This window comes from Pelophylax lessonae (genome assembly GCF_965119305.1).
Source record: "Pelophylax lessonae genome assembly, chromosome: 12".
NCBI classification, from domain to species: domain Eukaryota; kingdom Metazoa; phylum Chordata; class Amphibia; order Anura; family Ranidae; genus Pelophylax; species Pelophylax lessonae.
This window is the reverse complement of record NC_138779.1, coordinates 95,545,338-95,563,365: the sequence shown is the minus strand read 5'-3', so window position 1 is coordinate 95,563,365 and position 18,028 is coordinate 95,545,338. Positions and strand designations below refer to the sequence as shown.

At 43.3% G+C, this 18,028-nt stretch overlaps 1 protein-coding gene across 1 annotated transcript in view; it reads right to left on the bottom strand.

Moving 5' to 3' along the window:
• TNNI3 (troponin I3, cardiac type) overlaps positions 1-13,231 on the bottom strand; it is a 54,076-nt gene extending 40,845 nt beyond the window's left edge. The window contains exons 1-4 of the mRNA XM_082274155.1: positions 13,157-13,231; positions 8,925-8,966; positions 8,234-8,365; positions 2,136-2,225 (exon numbers count right to left, since the gene is read on the bottom strand). Of these exons, the coding sequence (XP_082130281.1) occupies positions 2,136-2,225; positions 8,234-8,359 (216 nt within the window). The 5' untranslated portion in view covers positions 8,360-8,365; positions 8,925-8,966; positions 13,157-13,231. The remainder of the gene's footprint in view (positions 1-2,135; positions 2,226-8,233; positions 8,366-8,924; positions 8,967-13,156) is intronic.
• Positions 13,232-18,028: the final 4,797 nt, after the last annotated feature.

The following is an 18,028-nucleotide window of genomic DNA, read 5'->3' as shown; positions in this document are numbered from 1 at the left end:
ACAGCAGAGAGAGACGGAGATGAGAAAGAGGAGGTGAGAGAGAGGGAAGGGTGGGAGAGAGAAGGGGGTGGAAGAGGGGGGTGAGAGAGATAGAATGGAAGGGGAGAGAGAGGGGTGTGAGAGAGAGAGAGAGGTGAGAGACGGGGGGGGGGGGGGTGGGAGGGGGTGAGAGAGAGAAAGTCGATGAGAGAAGGAGGAAGTGAGAGAGAGAGGGGGGTGAAAGAAAGAGGGGTGGGATAGGTGGGATAAGAGAGGGGGTGAGAGAGAGTAAGGGGGTGAGAGAAGGAGGAGGTGAGAGAAAGAGAGGGGTGAGAGAAAAAGGGGTAAGAGAAGAGATACGTTGCCTCCTTACCACCTGATTTAAACCCATAATTGCCCTGCTATGTATGCAATTGCAACACGGTACGACGATTAGAGGTTTCATTCCGGTGTGAGGAGGTGACACTGTGCCCAGTGATCTTTGACTTCTCCCATGCTGTTCAGGTAGATCTTCACCTCTATAAGTTTACCCCTACTCCTGATGTAGAATTATTGCTCTCACTTCAGCATGTGTAGGCGAGATAGGGGATGAGAGAGAGTAAGGGGATGAGAGAGGGAGGAGGTGAGAGAAAGGGAGGGGTGAGAGAAAGAGGGGTGAGAGAGATAGGGGAGATGAGAGAGGGGGTGAGAGAGAGGGAGGGGGTGGTAGAGAGGGGCATGAAAGCCTGAGACCACGACCCGCACCACCCCTACATAACATGTGAGCGACTTTGGGGATATGAAGCTGCCCCCGCCTCTGCTCCCCTCACTGTCACTATCAGTCCTCTGCTGATTGGGTACATGCTTCTCTCACCTCCTCATCCTCTCCCATCCTGGACTCCCCTCACCCTCCAGATAAATATACTGCCCCATGTACAACATGTGTGAAGCCTCTAATGGTGCAAGGATTTTTGTCTACACAGTCGAAGATGCATTTTGCCTGATCACACCTTCCCAGATACCCCTACCCTGAATACACCCCCAGATACCCTCTACTCTGATCACATCCCTAGATACCCTTACCCTGATTGCAACCCCCAAATACCCCCCACTCTGATCACACCCCTAGTTAACCCTCTCCCACCCTGATCACACCTCCCCAGATACCCCTTCCCTTATTACATCCCCAGATATCCCCTACTCTGATCACACCCCTAGAGAACCCTTCCACTTTGATCACAACTCCCCAGATTACCCTACCCTGATTACATCCCCAGATACCTCCACCCTGATCACACCCCTAGATACCCCCAGTCTGATCACCCTCCCCCCAGATCTCTTCCTCTGATCACCCCCCCCCCCCCACACACACACACACCTACCTCTCCCAGAACAAACCTCCCCAGACTCAGCCCCATATAGCATCCCCCAGCCTGATCACCCCCCCCCCCCATACTCCCAATCTGATCACACCCACTAGATCTCTTCACTCTACTCACAGCCCCCATCAGCAGCTGCAAAGAGCGGGAAGCCTCATCCATGCCGACCCCCTCCTCTGATCGCCTTACTTCAGCTTGCACAACCAGCGCACACCTCCGTGTTGCCTGACAGCGGGTCCCCTGCCTCCTCCATGCACACATGGGAATTCACCCACCGTTCTGCCTTCCTCTAACTCATTGGATCTGCTATGACAGCGGTACACACTCATCACCCAGCCTGTCTTCTGCTCTTTCATGCTGACAGCAGCCTGCCTACTAAACAGCAGGCAAATGAAAGTTTCCATGCTGTGCCCTCTCTTCTATGGGGCACAGGGTGGAAGTTTTAGTTTGCCTGCTGGAGGGACAGGTATTTAAAAAATCCAGATCCCCAGCGAGTGACCCTATGGCAGCTGCCTGATCTGCCTATTGCTGGTGCCGGCCCTGCCCCTACTGACATTTTTTGCTACCTGCAAAAACACTTTTTAGCCCTAAACAGTCAATTGATTGAAAATTAAGAATAGTTTTATAGGCATAAAAGGTACATTTTGTAAATTATACTGTATCTTTATATTTTGTAACGTGTATTGACATATCACTATTCAAGTAGACCTGTAAAGTTACTGATAGTGACAGTAGCATGAAAAACTGACCTGATTATTAATCAAGGTATTGTTTCCTGGATGAAAGATTGTACAGTACCTCAACAATACTTTTATTCACTTTAGCTTCCATGTCATATCTTTCTTCATCCACAACATCAATCCTGGCATGAAGCTCTCTGCACAGATCCTACAAGAACAAGAATATAAAATCATTATATAACAGCACAATTACTTCTGCTCTTAGCTGCCATTGTCACCGGTAACACCTTCAGCTCATTTAAGCTGAATACCCAAGTGTGAGATTTGAGTCAAAGACCAGTCTGGCATCTTTGGTTTGTTTTGTTTATTTTATAATGGGGATGGGAGATGGGAATGAGTGGGATACTACTCTGGCTCAACTAGGTAAACAGGGACACTTTGCAGAAAAATGCCTGTCAGCGCTGTCTTGACGCCAGATGAATGCAGACCAACGCTTACTGGCGCTTGAAAAATGCTGTCTTGCTGGACTGTGCTAGAACTTGGCTTTAAACCCTCTGGTTAACTCAGAAGATCCTGGACTGTAGTAAGGAGTAAGACTTGACTCTTGACACTTCGTTTAGCTCCGAAGTCCTGTGAACAGCTCCCTCCAGCCCTTCACTGGCTGAGGTAGCTCCTAGTAACTGCTTGTGCTGCTGCAACTCCCAACACCGTGCACTGCACACTGCACGCTCAACTCTTCAGGGCCCAACCGCTGGCGCTCCCTTTACACTTTCAGGGTCCTCTCACTAGGCACCCCTCTCTGACACTTCAGGGTCCTCTTACTAGGCACCCCCTATACCGTTAGATTGCTCCTGGATCCCTTGGGCCTTCACTGGAGTGATCCCCTCTGTCAGCAAGGCAGACCCCCAGGGGCAGTTACAGTACTCACAAACTTGCAATGCTTTCCTGAAACTGGGCCCCCCTCAACTCCGCTGGTCCTCGGCACACCGGATGCTCTCTGCAGCTCAGGTCAGCTCTCTCTCTCTGTATCCTCAGGCAAGCCACCTGAGACACCCGATCCTTCTGACTGGAGGAGAGACAGCCGTACTCTCCCACCTGGGACTCTGCTTCCCCCCAAAGACGCTGCGCCATGTGCTCCCCTCAAACTTATACCCACTCCCAGAATATTGTGCGGCAGAATCTGCCTTTCTGGGGTAGATACAGGCCTGGATGTGCCACTGATTGGGTTTCCTCCACTGCCCAATGAGAACCCTTCTCATGGAGCCAGTGGGGAGACTCCCCAGTCTCAACAGCAACACCTGGGAGACATGACAGCCCAGCTGAAAATCATGGCCCTGATGTTAGGCAGCCAAGACCCACTATACTTTGCCTAGCACCTACCTTGTAGGGTGCTACAGAACACATGTGTCAAACACAAGGCCTGCTGGCCAAATCCAGCCCGCCAGGCTATTTCATGTGGCCCTCTCACCCAGGGCTTTTTTTCAGCCCGAACATGGCAGAGCTCCATTCTTTTACCTCTGGCTCTCATCCTTTGCTCCCCGCTCACCAATGTCACTTGTAATCACAGAAGCCTTCTGTGTTCACAAGGAAAGCTTTCTTCTCAACTGCTCTTACGGATCCCTGCCTGCCCTGTACTCACGGTGGGGACAAGGGAGATATAGATGCAGTGTGGAATGGGGCATCATGTGGTAAGCTGCACTGTGATCCCCACCTGTGTCCGGGTGCACTGATACTGTAGCTGCAGACTTTTAATATATAGACACTTACCTGTCCAGGAAGCCAGCAATGTCAGCATCCCAGCCGATTTTCCAATCGGCTGCTGGGGGCTACAGCCATTCACTGTGAGGGAAACTGGCAATGAAGCCTTTCAGCTTCACAGCCAGCTCCCTACTGCGCATGCGCATGTGTATGCGCGAAGCACGCTGCACATTCTGATTGGCTCGGCGGCGGGAGAAAGATAAACTGGACGGAACTTCTGATGGATGGCGCTGCAGCGCTGTCTCCTGGAGTGGGGAAGAGTACCTGTCAAATACAGGTACCGTTCCCCCCTCCAACCGGAAAAGTGTTAAATGTGGTACCGGAGGAGGGGAGGAAGCAAATGAGCGGAAATTCCACTTTTAGGTGGAACTCCGCTTTAAGAAGGATATGATCAACATGTACAAATACATAAGGGGTCCATATAGTGAACTTGGTGTTGAGTTGTTTTGACCAGCTCAGTAGATTGCTTCAAAAAAGGGCTGGATTCTTTAATAAATGTATATATTATAAATGAATATTAATATTTATAGGTAAAGTTAATCCAGGGAATATCCGATTGCCTCTTGAGGGATCAAGAAGGAATTTTCTCCCCTGCTGGAGCAAATTGTGTCATGCTTGGCTGTTTTTTTTTTTTTTTGCCTTCCTCTGGATCAACTGTGGGTATAGGATTATGTATATAGGATTGTAAAAAATGTTTTTTCTTTTTTTTTTTCCTTTTGTTGGTTGAACTAGATGGACTTGAGTCTTTTTTTTTTCCTAAGCAGACTAACTATGTAACAATGACAGCAGAGCTTAAATATCGCAACACAGGGGAAGTTCCTATTGCCTCATGGAAGCCAATTTATAGTTTTCCTACTTTAGACAAATTCAGCTGCTTCTCACAGAGCACTGGCCAAATTTAAGTACATATAAACCTTTTCAGAGTTGTTCCTGAATGACAGGCAGATCTCAGGGATTACCTGGCATCGTATTAGTAGTCAAGAATCATCAGAGATGTATAGTAACTAAGTAGAACTACTTCACTACTGTACTTAAGTACCGAAAGGCGGTATCTGTACTTTCCTAGAGTAGAATTTTTTTCTCCTACTTCCACTTTTACTTCACTACATTTTTTCGATGATTTCAATACTTCTACTCCAATATTTTTTTTTGTGCTGCATAGTTACTCGTTACAATTATAAAAATTACCACTGCCAGAACAGTAGATGGCAGGTTTCATGAAGTTCAAAATATGTGTATTATCAGCGCATATGAAAATAAATGCTACTGTATGTATAAATAAAAGCTGCATTTGAAATAATAAAAAAAAATATGATGTTCAAACTTTTGACTTCTTTCTTTAATAACTACATAACACAGTACTTGTACTTTTACTTTCAGTACTTGAGTAGCAATTTTTTTTTCAAAACTACTGGTACTTTTACTTTCAGTACTTGAGTAGCAAAACTAAAAAAAAAAAACTACTTGCAATACTTAAGTACAAAAAATGTTGAATACTTTAGTACTTCTACTCAAGTCACTTTTTGATCAAGCACCTCCACTTCTACTCAAGTCACTTTTTGATCGAGCACTTGTACTTTTACTCAAGTATGGGTTTCGAGTACTTTATACAACTCTGAAATCATTTGGCTATATAAAATGACTTCCACATATGTCTAAACTTTTAAGGAAATAGCAAAATTTTTCAATTTCAAATAGTTGGGAACATCAGGAACCACCCCAAGACAAATTCTCCAAACTTAAAAAAATAAAATAAAAGCATTTTAAATAGTAATTTATATTTTCAATTTCGGACTAGATAGTTTAAAAGTACTTTCATATACAGCATAGTTATTGTGTGTGTGTCTATGTACTGTATGTGTATATTTATTATTTTTTTTTTTTTTAATTTCAGCTACTTATATAGCGCTATCAATTTACGCATTGCTTTACATATACAGTAACTCACAAAAGTGAGTACACACCTCATATTTTTGTAAATATTTTATTATATCTTTTCACACTGAAGAAATGACACTTTGCTACAATGTAAAGTAGTGAGTGTACAGCCTGAATAACAGTGTAAATTTGCTGTCCCCTAAAAATAACTCAACACACAGCCGTTAATGTCCAATCCGCTGGCAACAAAAGTAAGTACACCCCTAAGGCCCCTTTCACACAGGCGGACCATTCAGATCCGCCTGTAAGTTTTTTTGGCGGATCTGAGCGGTTACCCCATGCATCTCTATGGGGCATCGGATGTCAGCAGAGACATGTCCGCTGACATCTGATCCGATCCGTCAAATCTGGACGGATAGAAACCCTATTTCCCTATACAGACGGTCTGTTCCCATCTGATTCCCCCATAGAGATGCATGGGGACCTGACAGCTCTGTCTCCGCACACAGCGCGGAGATACAGCTGTCATCCTCCTGCTCAGCGGGGGATCAGCTGATCAATCCCCCGCTGAGATAAACGACGTACGCCGGCGGACTCCCTAGTGTGAAAGGAGCCTAAATGAAAATGTCCAAATTGGGCCCAATTAGCCATTTTCCCTCATGTGACTTGTTAGTGTTACAAGGTCTCAGGTGTGAATGGGGAGCAGGTGTGTTAACTTTGGTATTATCGCTCTGATTCTCTAATACTGGTCACTGGAAGTTTAACATAGCACCTCATGACAAAGAACTCTCTGAGGATCTGAAAAAAAAGAATTGTTGCTCTACATAAAGATGGCCTAGGCTATAAGAAGATTTCCAAGACCCTGAAACTGAGCTGCAGCATGGAGGAATAGACCATACAGCCATTTAACAGGACAGGTTCCACTCAGAACAGGCCTCGCCATGGTCGATCAAAGAAGTTGAGTGCACGTGCTCAGGGTCATATCCAGAGGTTGTCTTTGGGAAATAGACGTATGAGTGCTGTCAGCATTGCTGCAAAGGTTGAAGGGGTGGGGGGGTCAGCCTGTCAGTGCCCAGACCATACGCCGCACACTGCATCAAATTGGTTTGCATGGCTGTCATCCCAGAAGGAAGCCTCTTCTAAAGATGATGCACAAGAAAGCCCTACAAACAGTTTGCTGAAGACAAGCAGACTAAGGACATGGATTACTGGAACCATGCCCTGTGGTCTGATGAGACCAAGATAAACGTATTTAGTTCTGATGGTGTCAAGCGTGTGTGCCGGCAACCAGGTGAGGAGTACAAAGACGAGTGTGTCTTGACTGCAGTCAAGCATAGTGGTTGAGTGTCATGGTCTGGGGCTGCATGAGTGCTGCCGGCACTGGGGAGCTACAGTTCATTGAAGGAACCATGAATGCCAACATGTACTGTGACATACTGAAGCAGAGCATGATTCCCTCCCTTTGAAGACTGGGCCACAGGGCAGTATTTCAACATGATAACGACCCCAAACACACCTCCAAGACGACCACTGCCTTGCTAAAGAAGCTGAAGGTAAAGGTGATGGACTAGCCAAGCATGTCTCCAGACCTAAACCCTATTGAGCATCCGTGAGGCAACCTCAAATGGAAGGTGGAGGAGCTCAAGTTCTCTAACATCCACCAGCTCTGTGATGACGTCATGGAGGAGTGGAAGAGGACTCCAGAGGCAAACTGTGAAGCTCTGGTGAACTCCATGCCCAAGTAGGTTAAGGCAGTGCTGGAAAAAAAATGGTGGTCACACAAAATGTTGACACTTTGGGCCCAATTTGGACATTTTAACTTAGGGGTGTACTCACTTTTGTTACCAGCGGTTTAGATATTAATGGCTGTGTGTTGAGTTATTTTGAGGGGACAGCAAATTTACACTATTATACAAACTGTACACTCACTACTTTACATTGTAGCAAAGTGTCATTTCTTCAGTGTTGTCACTTGAAAAGATATAATAAAATATTTACAAAAATGTGAGGGTGTACTCACTTTTGTGAGATACTGTATAATGTACATTCACATCAGTCCCTGCCCTCAAAAAGCTTACAATCTAAGGTCCCTAAATCACATTCTTATATACACATAGTAAGGCCAATTTATACAGGATCCAATTAAAATGGTTGTAAACCCACCTTTATAGCTTTTACCTATAGGTAATAAGGCTTACCTATAGCTACTGTAAATATCTCCTAAACTTGCAGCATTTATGAGATATTTACATTTCATGCAGCCAAAGACGTCATCGGTGCATGCGCTCTAAAGAATGGCTGCGCATGCCATTTCTTCAGAGCCCTGTGGCGTGACCTTCGGCTCCTGCGCGCATGCGTGGGAATGATGTCACGCGGCTCTGGCCAGAAATACAGCCGGAGTCCGCAGACCCGGAAGGAAGATGGGTGAAGATGGATGCTGCCGCCAGCGGGGACAACGCGGGCTTCGTTTGCAGGTAAGTGTCACGCATCGCATACTAGCACATTATGCATTTACGGTTTATGTATGGTTCCAAGGGCTCTCAACTCTGAATTTTTATATTGCTTATTACCACTCTTTACCTGGAGCTCAGAAATTGACAATCCAGAGAGTTGAAGAGGTTCACAGCGCTCAGCCAAGAATCTCTCTTTCTCTTGGGCTCTATCTTCCTCTTCCTGTTCCATCTCATGCTTAGCAATTTGAAGCATTAGACCCTTAATCAAAATAAAGAAACATTTACATTTCCTGACTTCAGTTAGAGAAGGCAACCACCAAAGGTCTTATCTAATAAAACAGTGAAAACAGCAAAGCGCAAAGTTTGGATTTATTATGTACTTTATCAGGGTGATTTCAGTAAAGCAAATACTCAAGATTGTTTTGGGTTACTAAATTGGTTCAGAAGGATCCAATGACATATTTGCTATGGTTGCTACAAGTTACTACACTTTTTTCTTTGGGCTGTTGATTGAATACGTTGAATTCCAGGCCAAATTTTATAGATATATCATATACATCCCAAAAGAGCCAGTAACAGCATAAAAATACTAAAGGATTAAAGATTAGCTCTAGGGATGGCCAGGTTTGACCATTACAAAAGCTTTTTACCATCAATGCTGACTATTTTATAGTAGTGATTTTACAAAGCCTTACTCACCCATTCCCCATTGAAAAATATAGAGGTAACACACTGCCTCCAGTATCTTAGAACATATATTAAAATACTCTCCCAATATATTATTCATGGTTTACTTTAATAGATAAAAATCACATTACCTTCAACTGCAATTTCCGGGATGCAGTAATCTTTGGTTTTCTCTGATAAAAGAAAAAACATTTGTTACATTATTTAGGCAGTTTCAATGACACAGTAATCTGCAATTTTTAAATGGAAAGCAATATTTAAAATGATTGATGGTCAAGGAAAGAAAAGACCTCTTATTTTTTCAGTCAGTGGGAGAAAGGCCCCCTTACATTGGGGGCAGGTGGTAAGAATACCCCTATATTGGGGGTAGGCAACCAGTAGATCGCTGCCAGGTGACTGGTAGATCATGGTCTGGGCTTGCTGACCCGCTATCCCAGAACATCAGAGTGCAATGCAGAGATATTACTTGTAAAGTTGGAGCTGTAGTCGGGAGCAAAAGCCACATAAGCCGATGTCTCCAGTGCTGGCTCCTGTCCCATGCTGAGTGATGCCAGCAGGAGGAAACAAGAGATCTTCAGGTCAGTGTGAAGTAATACCCTGGGCATAATAGTATAGGGCTGCTTTCACACTGATGTGCTGGGGTTTAGCCACACCGAGGGCGCAGTGCAGTGTACCTGCAGCTTTCCTGCGGGTTTGCTACGCTTAGCTGTAGACTATTATATCCAGCGGGTTTGGTACACTTTCTGAATGCAGAGGTTTTGGTGCACTTTCAGAAAGTGCACCACACCTGCTGTATATAATAGAAAGTCTATGGCAAAGCGCAGCTAACCCAGGAATGTTGCAAATGGACGCAGTGCAGGAAAACCGCAGCACATAAGTGTGAAAGCAACCTTATAGGGGGTTCAGAATAGTAAGGGTTCATTACTATTGCCCGCCATAATAGAGACAATTAACATCCTATATAAACACAGCATCCATGTCCTCTGTTATCTGCTGATGAAGTCACGTGGGCGTGCAGTAACGCGTAGGGCAGAGGCACACCGGAAGTGACATTTTGACGAGCTTGGTGCTCGTGGATGTTTTGACTGTCTGTTGTTTTTTTAAAAGTGAGTACCCAGTTGTTACTTAATAAACACATTTTTAAAAAGGGTAATGCACTATGGAGCTTCGTCTTTTATTCACATATATTATGGAGCCTATTAAAGAAAGAGGACCATAGAGGTGACATTTTTACCCCTAGAGGTGCTGAGATTGAAGAATTTACACCAAAAGTTTATTGTCCAAAGCTGTTACCTTACAGCAGTAGGGTGAGCGGCCTGTGATCACTGAGGTGTCTCCGTACTGAAGATTTATTTTTTGGAGTCACTATATACCTATTGTTTATCACATGGTGAAGGGAGACTTTGTGATTGATGTCATATGAAAGACTTTCTTTGCACTTATATGTTTAGTATACATATTTTCTCAATAAATTATATGTGCCATTTTTTCATTTGTGTTTTCAATTTATGATTTATTTTGGGTTTGTCTATCATTTCACTACACATGGTATTTTTCAATGCAGTATTTTATCCAGGTTTTTTTATGTATTATCCCTGTGTTATTTATTTTTACACACAGACTGATATATTTAGCACTTATGCAATGCATGCGGCTTTAGAAGGAGCGCTAGGCTTCTGCATAACTCTGGATAAAAAAATGCTGGTTTTGCATGTGTAAACTGAAACTCCTGGATCAATTTGGTCATCAATCTCCTGCTCCTGCAGCTAAGTAAATGCTGAATTATTTTGTTTTCTATCTGCATTGCACTGCACTATTATCTGACTACTGTATTTGCTATAAGCTCCATGCTAATTTTTTCCTGTTATATAAGATATGTGAATCATTGCAAGGACAGCTAGTAAACAAAACACACATTAGGGTTCAAGTCCAGACTAGCAGTCCAAATGCAACCCATAAATACCATTTAAGTTTAATTTCACCGAGGTCATCTTATTCCTTATTTTTTTACAGTTCTGTACCTAATAAGCTTGCGAAACAGTCCTAAGAAGTAAACGCTACTAATAAATATTGCATAGTTTCCAACATTTGAAAAAAATTTCCAGGGCCCCTTTGCAGCACAGCTATCAATTACGTACCACACCCACTTCCCTGAAGCTCCACCCACACCACATAATTAATCTACGCCTACTTGTCATCAGATTGTAGGATCCACTCAATAAAGAGAGAACTACAGGAAATTGAAAAGGGAGGTGCACATATAATGAATTATATCCTATGTGACACATGCTCATTGAAAACCCTTTGGATACATTTGCCCTCCCCTAAGGCTGAAATTGATTTAAAAATGGCACCAGGCGGCGCAATTATGTAATTGCGCATGCGTCCGCCCGGCCGAGCTTGTATGAGCTTTCCCAAGCCCGGCAGGCGTCGGAACGGCACATGTGCAGTTACGATGTTGGCCCGCAACCATTTTTTTTACAGGCACCGGCTGCGCATAACGGGCATTTACAGATAGCAGGGACAAATTAAATTACCCAGGACAGGGTCCTATTTGACAGGACTGTCCCTGCAAAAATGAGACAGTTGGCAATTATGATATTGGTATTTCAGAATGAATACCAATTTATCAAGAAAAACTATTTAATATTGTCACATAGAATATAAATGAGAATAGTTAAAAAAATTAGCAACACCCTTCGTTTCTCACGTATTACCAGGCTGGAAGCTGTCTTGACTTGTTCGAGTAACCCTTGTAAGAAGACAGCTTTATCTCCAATTGGCACAAAATAGCAATAACAGAAATATACAATATATTTATAAACAGGTACATCTCATAAAATTAGAATATCAGCAAAAAGTTAATGTATTTCAGTAATTCAATTCAAAAAGTGAAACTCCTTTATTTTATATAGATACGCTACGCACAGAGTGATATATTTCAAGAATTTCTTTCTTTTAATGTTGATGATTATGGCTTACAGCTAGTGAAATGCATTACGATAAAAAAACCTTCTGCCTTTACAATCCCTTTAAGGTGTCACCATGCCAAGACATTTTGGACAATTTCATGCTCCCAACTTTGTGGGAACAGTTTCTGGTTGGCCCTTCCTGTTCCAACATGACTGCGCACCAGTGCACAAAGCAAGGCTCATAAAGACATGGATGAGCGAGTTTGGGGTGGAGGGAATTGACTGGCCTGCACAGAATTGTGATCTCAACCCGATAGAACACCTTTGGGATGAATTAGAGTGGAGACTGTGAGCCAGACCTTCTCTTCCAACATTAGTGCCTGATCTCACAAATGCGCTACTGAAAGATAGGTCAAACATTTCCATAGACACACTCCTAAAGCTTGTGGACAGCCTTCCCAGAAGAGTTGAAGCTGTTATAGCAGCAAAGGATGGGCCAACTCAATATTGAACCCTGCAGACTAAGACTAGGATGCCATTAAAGTTCATGTGCCTAAAAGGCAGGTGTCCCAATACTTTTGACAATATAGTGTATATACACTGCACTTATACTGCATATTAAAGGATTAGCATCTTCTGTCCATCAACACAGTAAGGCTGCTTTCACACTGCTGCACTTGTAAAATGCACTATGCGATTTAAAATATAAATAATTGGTCTTTTGTTACCCGTATATAGTAACAGATGCCTGTTTGTTGCTGCCCACATTGCCACAATTACCCTTTTTGCATATGTGTTGCAGAGATTGCTGTTTTATTGCCAATATATTATCACTATTGCCAATTTGCTGCCCGTTTTTTCATAATTGCATGCATTGCATGGCATTATTCTAATGATTCCATGTCTGTTGCCACATATGTCAGGTTTTTCTGTTTGTTTTTGTGTATTGTTACAGTTGCCTGTTTTAAGCCTGCGTATTTTTGATTACTTGGGTTTCACATATTGTACTTTTTTGATGCCCATGTATTATCATGATTGCCAATTTCAGCCATGTATTGTCAAGTTAGCATTGTTTAGTGGAACATATTACTAAAATGTATTCATCTGTAGGCCTTTGTTATAAAACCACGTTGATATTATCACTATATTTTGCCCCATCTACTATGTGCACCACTATTACACCCTTTATCTGTTGCAAGACGCTATTCACTAACTGGATGCTAAGGGTAGCTTGGGGGCAACACAATGCATGCAAAGCAACATGGAAAGATTTTCACAAGGTGGTTTAGCTTCCATTTTGAAACTAATTTCAGCTAAGCAGGGCCACAATGGGAAATTAGGGACCCATTTCATTGAAATTTTGTCAAAGGCAAAATTAGTAAATTTACAATGAAATTTATTTAGCTGCAATCATATTTCACATCGCTACCCTGGAATAGCTAACGTCTTACCTTAGCATGAGGCTCGGTGGCATAGGAACGGTAATTGGCTGATGATTTGCGTCGGATAAGTGGTGGAGCAGTGACTGGAGGAGGTGCAGGTTTGGGTGGCTCTGGTTCTTCCTCTTCAACTTCTTCTTCTTCATACTCTTCTTCCTCCTCTTCATACTAGATGAGAAAAAGTTATGTTTCTATTTTTAAATATCTGCTAAGAGAAGAGACTGTATTGGCTTTTAAATCTAATATTACACCCTACTCCGCGCTAAAGTTTTAAAAAGTGCATTTTGGCTTGCACATGATTGGATAATGGAAGACAGCAGGGCTTTCCTTCATTTTCTAAGTGCTAGAGGAACTGCACTTGCAAAGTGCACAGTCTATTTGCCTGTAATAAACCCACCCCATGGTGTAGACCAGAGCCTACGGGTTTTCTGTGTCTCTCTGTAACCCCTCATCCTCTCCCCCCTCTGGCCATTATGCTGCAGCTTAGAGGAGCGCTGGCCTGTGTGGTTCCCAGCCGATCTCTCTCTCTTCATCCCCATGTTGTCTGGACTGTAATTCTGCTGGCTGAAGGTTTTCCACATCCCTGCGGAAGGTGCCACCGCTGCATGAAAGAAAGAGTGCTGCATAGAAAGGTTTTGCTGCTGGTGACTAAAGCCCCGTACACACGTACCGATTGTCGACCGTAAAGATTCGGCCGACGACCGATCGGCCGATTGTAGGTTTGTTAGTATGATGCTTCCGACAGCCGACAGCGCACTTTCGGCCGAAAAGAATCTGTCGTGCAAGCATTAAAATTTTTGTTGGCCAACACCAGAACGGCTGATTGTTCGCCAGTCAGTACAGAATTCGGCCGACAATCAGCAGATTTGCAAGACTGGGCATGCTCAGAAAAGAAAAAAGACCAGGAAAGTTAACCATCACATGACATCACTTCTGCAGTCGGCTGTTGGCCGACAAAATTAGTGTGCAGTCTTTTGCAGTTTTCAACAGACACGACAGCCCTGGACAAAAGACGGCCGATCGTTCGGCCGACGATCGGTACGTGTGTACGGACCTTTACTGCCTACATCAGAGGGAGAATGAATCTGCTGCTGAGGATGCCAGAGACTGCATGTGTGTGGCCCAGCATTGAGACACTGAGCCTCTGGAACCTGGCAGCGGGATCTGTTAACTACCAAGCGTGTGGAACAGGAACTGTCACCTGTCAAAAGTGGTGATTTAACCCCTTGCTACACTCAGTTCACATAGACTGCTCCTTACTTAGTAGCTCTACAGCTATACATTACTTACTGTTATGGTTACAGGCTAGTGCATGCCACTGACAAAAGGGTCCCACCACAAGCCGACCAATGCTGGCATTAAGGCTCCAGGGTACTTTGCTACCACCTTTAAGGGGTACCCTGCTCAGGAATACTTACAGATACCCACATCTCGGGTATCCTAACATGCTAAATGCTCGGATAAGGGTCTGGAATAGTAGTTGGGGGGGGGGGGCTCAGAATATTGTTTGTTGTCATTTTTGCATTGGTCCCCTTTAAAATTTTTACTACACCTAAAAGGTCCTGGTATAAATTGGCAGGGGGAACAACATGCCACTTTTTTTTAACTATCCCAGCCCCTTTGCTTACATGGCCAGGAATTCCCAGCCACGTAAGTTAACTCTACTCTAGATCAACTTAACCTATAAATGTTAGTACCCAGTTATATTATGTACATTTAGGAAATAATCCAGGCCTTTTCTAAAGCAATCTATTGAGCTGGCCAGGACCACCTCTGAAGGGAGTCTTTTCAACATTTTCACAGCTCTTACTGCGAAAGAAACCTTCCCATATTTGGAGATGAAATTTATTTTACTCTAGACGTAAAGAGTGCCCCCTTGTTCTCTGTGATAACCTTAAAGTGAATAACTCAACACCAAGTTCACTATATGGACCCCTTATGTATTTGTACATGTTGATCATATCCCCCCATAATCTCTTCTCACGAGAGAATAAATTCAGTTCCCATAATCTATCCTCCTAGCTGAGCTCCTCCATGCCTCTTATCAGTTTGGTTGCCCTTCTCTGCACTTTCTCCAGTTCCTCAATATTCTTTTTGAGAACTGGTGGCCAAAACTGAACTGCATATTCCAGATGAGGTCTTACTAATGATCTGTACAGGGGCAAAAATATATATCTCTCTCTGGAGTCCATACCTCTCTTAATATACAGTAAGAAATTATTTTGCAGCTTGTCATTGCATGCTATTATTAAGCTTATGATCTACCAAAACCCCCAGATCCTTCTCCACCATTGATTCCCCCAGTTGTACTCCCCCTAGTATGTATGATGCATGCATATTCTTAGCCCCCAAGTGCATAACTTTACATTTATCAACATTAAACCTCATTTGCCACATAGCCGCCCAGATAAACAGTGCATTGAGGTTGGCTTGTAAATTGGAGACATCCTGTAAGGAAGTTAATCCACTGCATAGCTTGGTGTCATCTGCAAAAACTGAAATGGTACTTTTAATCCCAGACCCTATATCATTTATACATATATTAAAAAGTAAGGGTCCCAACACTGAACCTTGGGGTACACAACTGATAACCTTAGACCATTTAGAGTAAGAATCATTAACCACTACTCTCTGAGTTCTATCTTTTAGCCAGTTTTCTATCCATTTACAAACTGATTTTTCCATGCCTGTAGACTTTACCTTACACATTAGTTGTGTGTGGGAAACTGTGTCAAACACTTTTGCAAAATCCAAGTATACTACGTCCACAGCCACCCCTCTGTCCAAGGTTTTACTTACCTCTTCATAACGAGAAATCTGGTTTGTTTGACAACTTCCGTCTTTCATTAATCCATGCTGTCTGTTGCTTAAAATATTTTTTTCCAGGAAGAACTCATCTATGTGGTCTTTTATTAAGCTCTCCAGTATCTTCCTAACTATGGAAGTTAAACTAGCAGGTCTATAGTTACTTAGTAAAGGCTTTGATCCCTTCTTAAATATAGGCACTACTTTGGCCTTACACCAGTCCAGTGGTACTATTCCAGTCCCTAACGAGTCCCTAAAAATTCGAAACAATGGCTTTAAAATGACCATTCTTTTAGGATCTGTGGGCAGATGACATCAGGTCCACGTGCTTTATCCACCTTTATTCTGTCTAAATATTTCTGGACCATGTCACTTTTGAGCCATTGTGGATCATTTGGGGCTGTTTCAATATAATCCCTATTATGGACATGAGCTTTCCCATGCTCCTTTGTATTTTATTTAGGACTTAGTATTGACATGCTATATGGTGACATCGATGGATGGATGGATGGATGGGGTGTCATTAAATGTGCTGTTTGTATACGCAGATCAACTTGGGGGTATGATATATTCCAAGGAAGAAAGCCTGGCATGCTGAGATGAAAGTTAACATAATGACTTGAAACAGTCACCACAATGGCTATGGTCCTCAGAAGATGCTGCAGGGAAGTACTAAGGGGGCAGTTAGATCCTAGCAATGATGGAGGTGGCGATCTGTCCATACTTAGAATATGACCATATACTAAAAAGAATAAAATGAATGCAGGCACCCTTTTAATTTTTTGAGCTTGATGTTAAAACTTTAGCAGCCCATTATATACTATACACTAGTAAGCATAAGCCAGGTGGCTTAGCATGGGGGAGGACAGCCGATGCGGTTGCCCCGGGTGCAACATTTAGAGGGGTGCACCATCCCAAGTGTGCTGGGTCCAATGCCCCACTTACTGACATTTAGGGCTGCCATCAGGGGGGACAGCCGATACACCTGTAGAGGGTATGGGCATTCTGAGCCCCAGGCTGCTGTCAAAATATTGGTTGCTAGAGGACCATCTGGGTTCTAGCAACCAGTAACGTAATGCAGAGGCCATAGCATTCAGAGTGGAGGAGGATGTAATTTCCTCATCCTCCTCCTAGTGCTCAGCTTCAACCACGTCCTCCAGCTTCTGCGCCCCCCTGCTCATATAGGGAACTGAGTCTGACTGAAAGTCTAAGTTGAGGCCGGGGAACCTGTCAGGTTATATGTTAGTGAGGGAGTATGGCAGAGATGGAGGGACAGAGAATGGCAGCTGGTGCTGGAGGACAGATTACAGAGGGAGGGAGGGAAAAGGGAGGAGGAGGCCGAGAGGCCACTGCATAAGCCTTGCCTTTTTGAAAATCTGGCCCCTCATTTCATCACATAGACAACCATATTTTTCAAATTTTCAAAAAATTTCTCATCTGCAAAAATTAGCAAGCTGATCACAGACAAAGAGAGTCCCATTTCACACCATACAATGATAATAAATAAATATAAATATACTGTCCGGTGAAAATTTCTTTAACTGTAGTACTTTAGGTCCAATTAGGCATGTGGCATTTGTTTGGATAACTTGGCAAAAAAGGGGGGGGGAGGTATTGGGACTTTAGATGAGGCGCATAATACTAGACCAAGCACCTCCATCCCTTGTATAAATTAGAAAAGGAGGAGATTGAGACTTTAAATGAGGGGTGTGGTGAGGCCGGTATGGTGAAAACATGTTTATTGTTACAATGACAATACATATAGCATATGCCAAAATTGGGAATAATAATAATACTTAAAAAGAAGAAACAAATTAAATATAAGATATGAGCTGGTAAACACTTCCCAAAATCGCAGATGAATGCAACCATTGTTGCACACAGCAATAGTATGGTAATACTGTAAAAACATAATGATATAGAACTGCATCAAAGTAGGCTCGACGTGTTTCTGTGGACTTCATCAGGAGCAGGTGTATGATGCGTAACTGCAAAAAAAAATTTTGGGCTGAATCCAGCATTTCATGCTAGCGTGTGTTGCAAAGATCTGAGCTGTATTGTAAGTTGATTGGGGTTGGT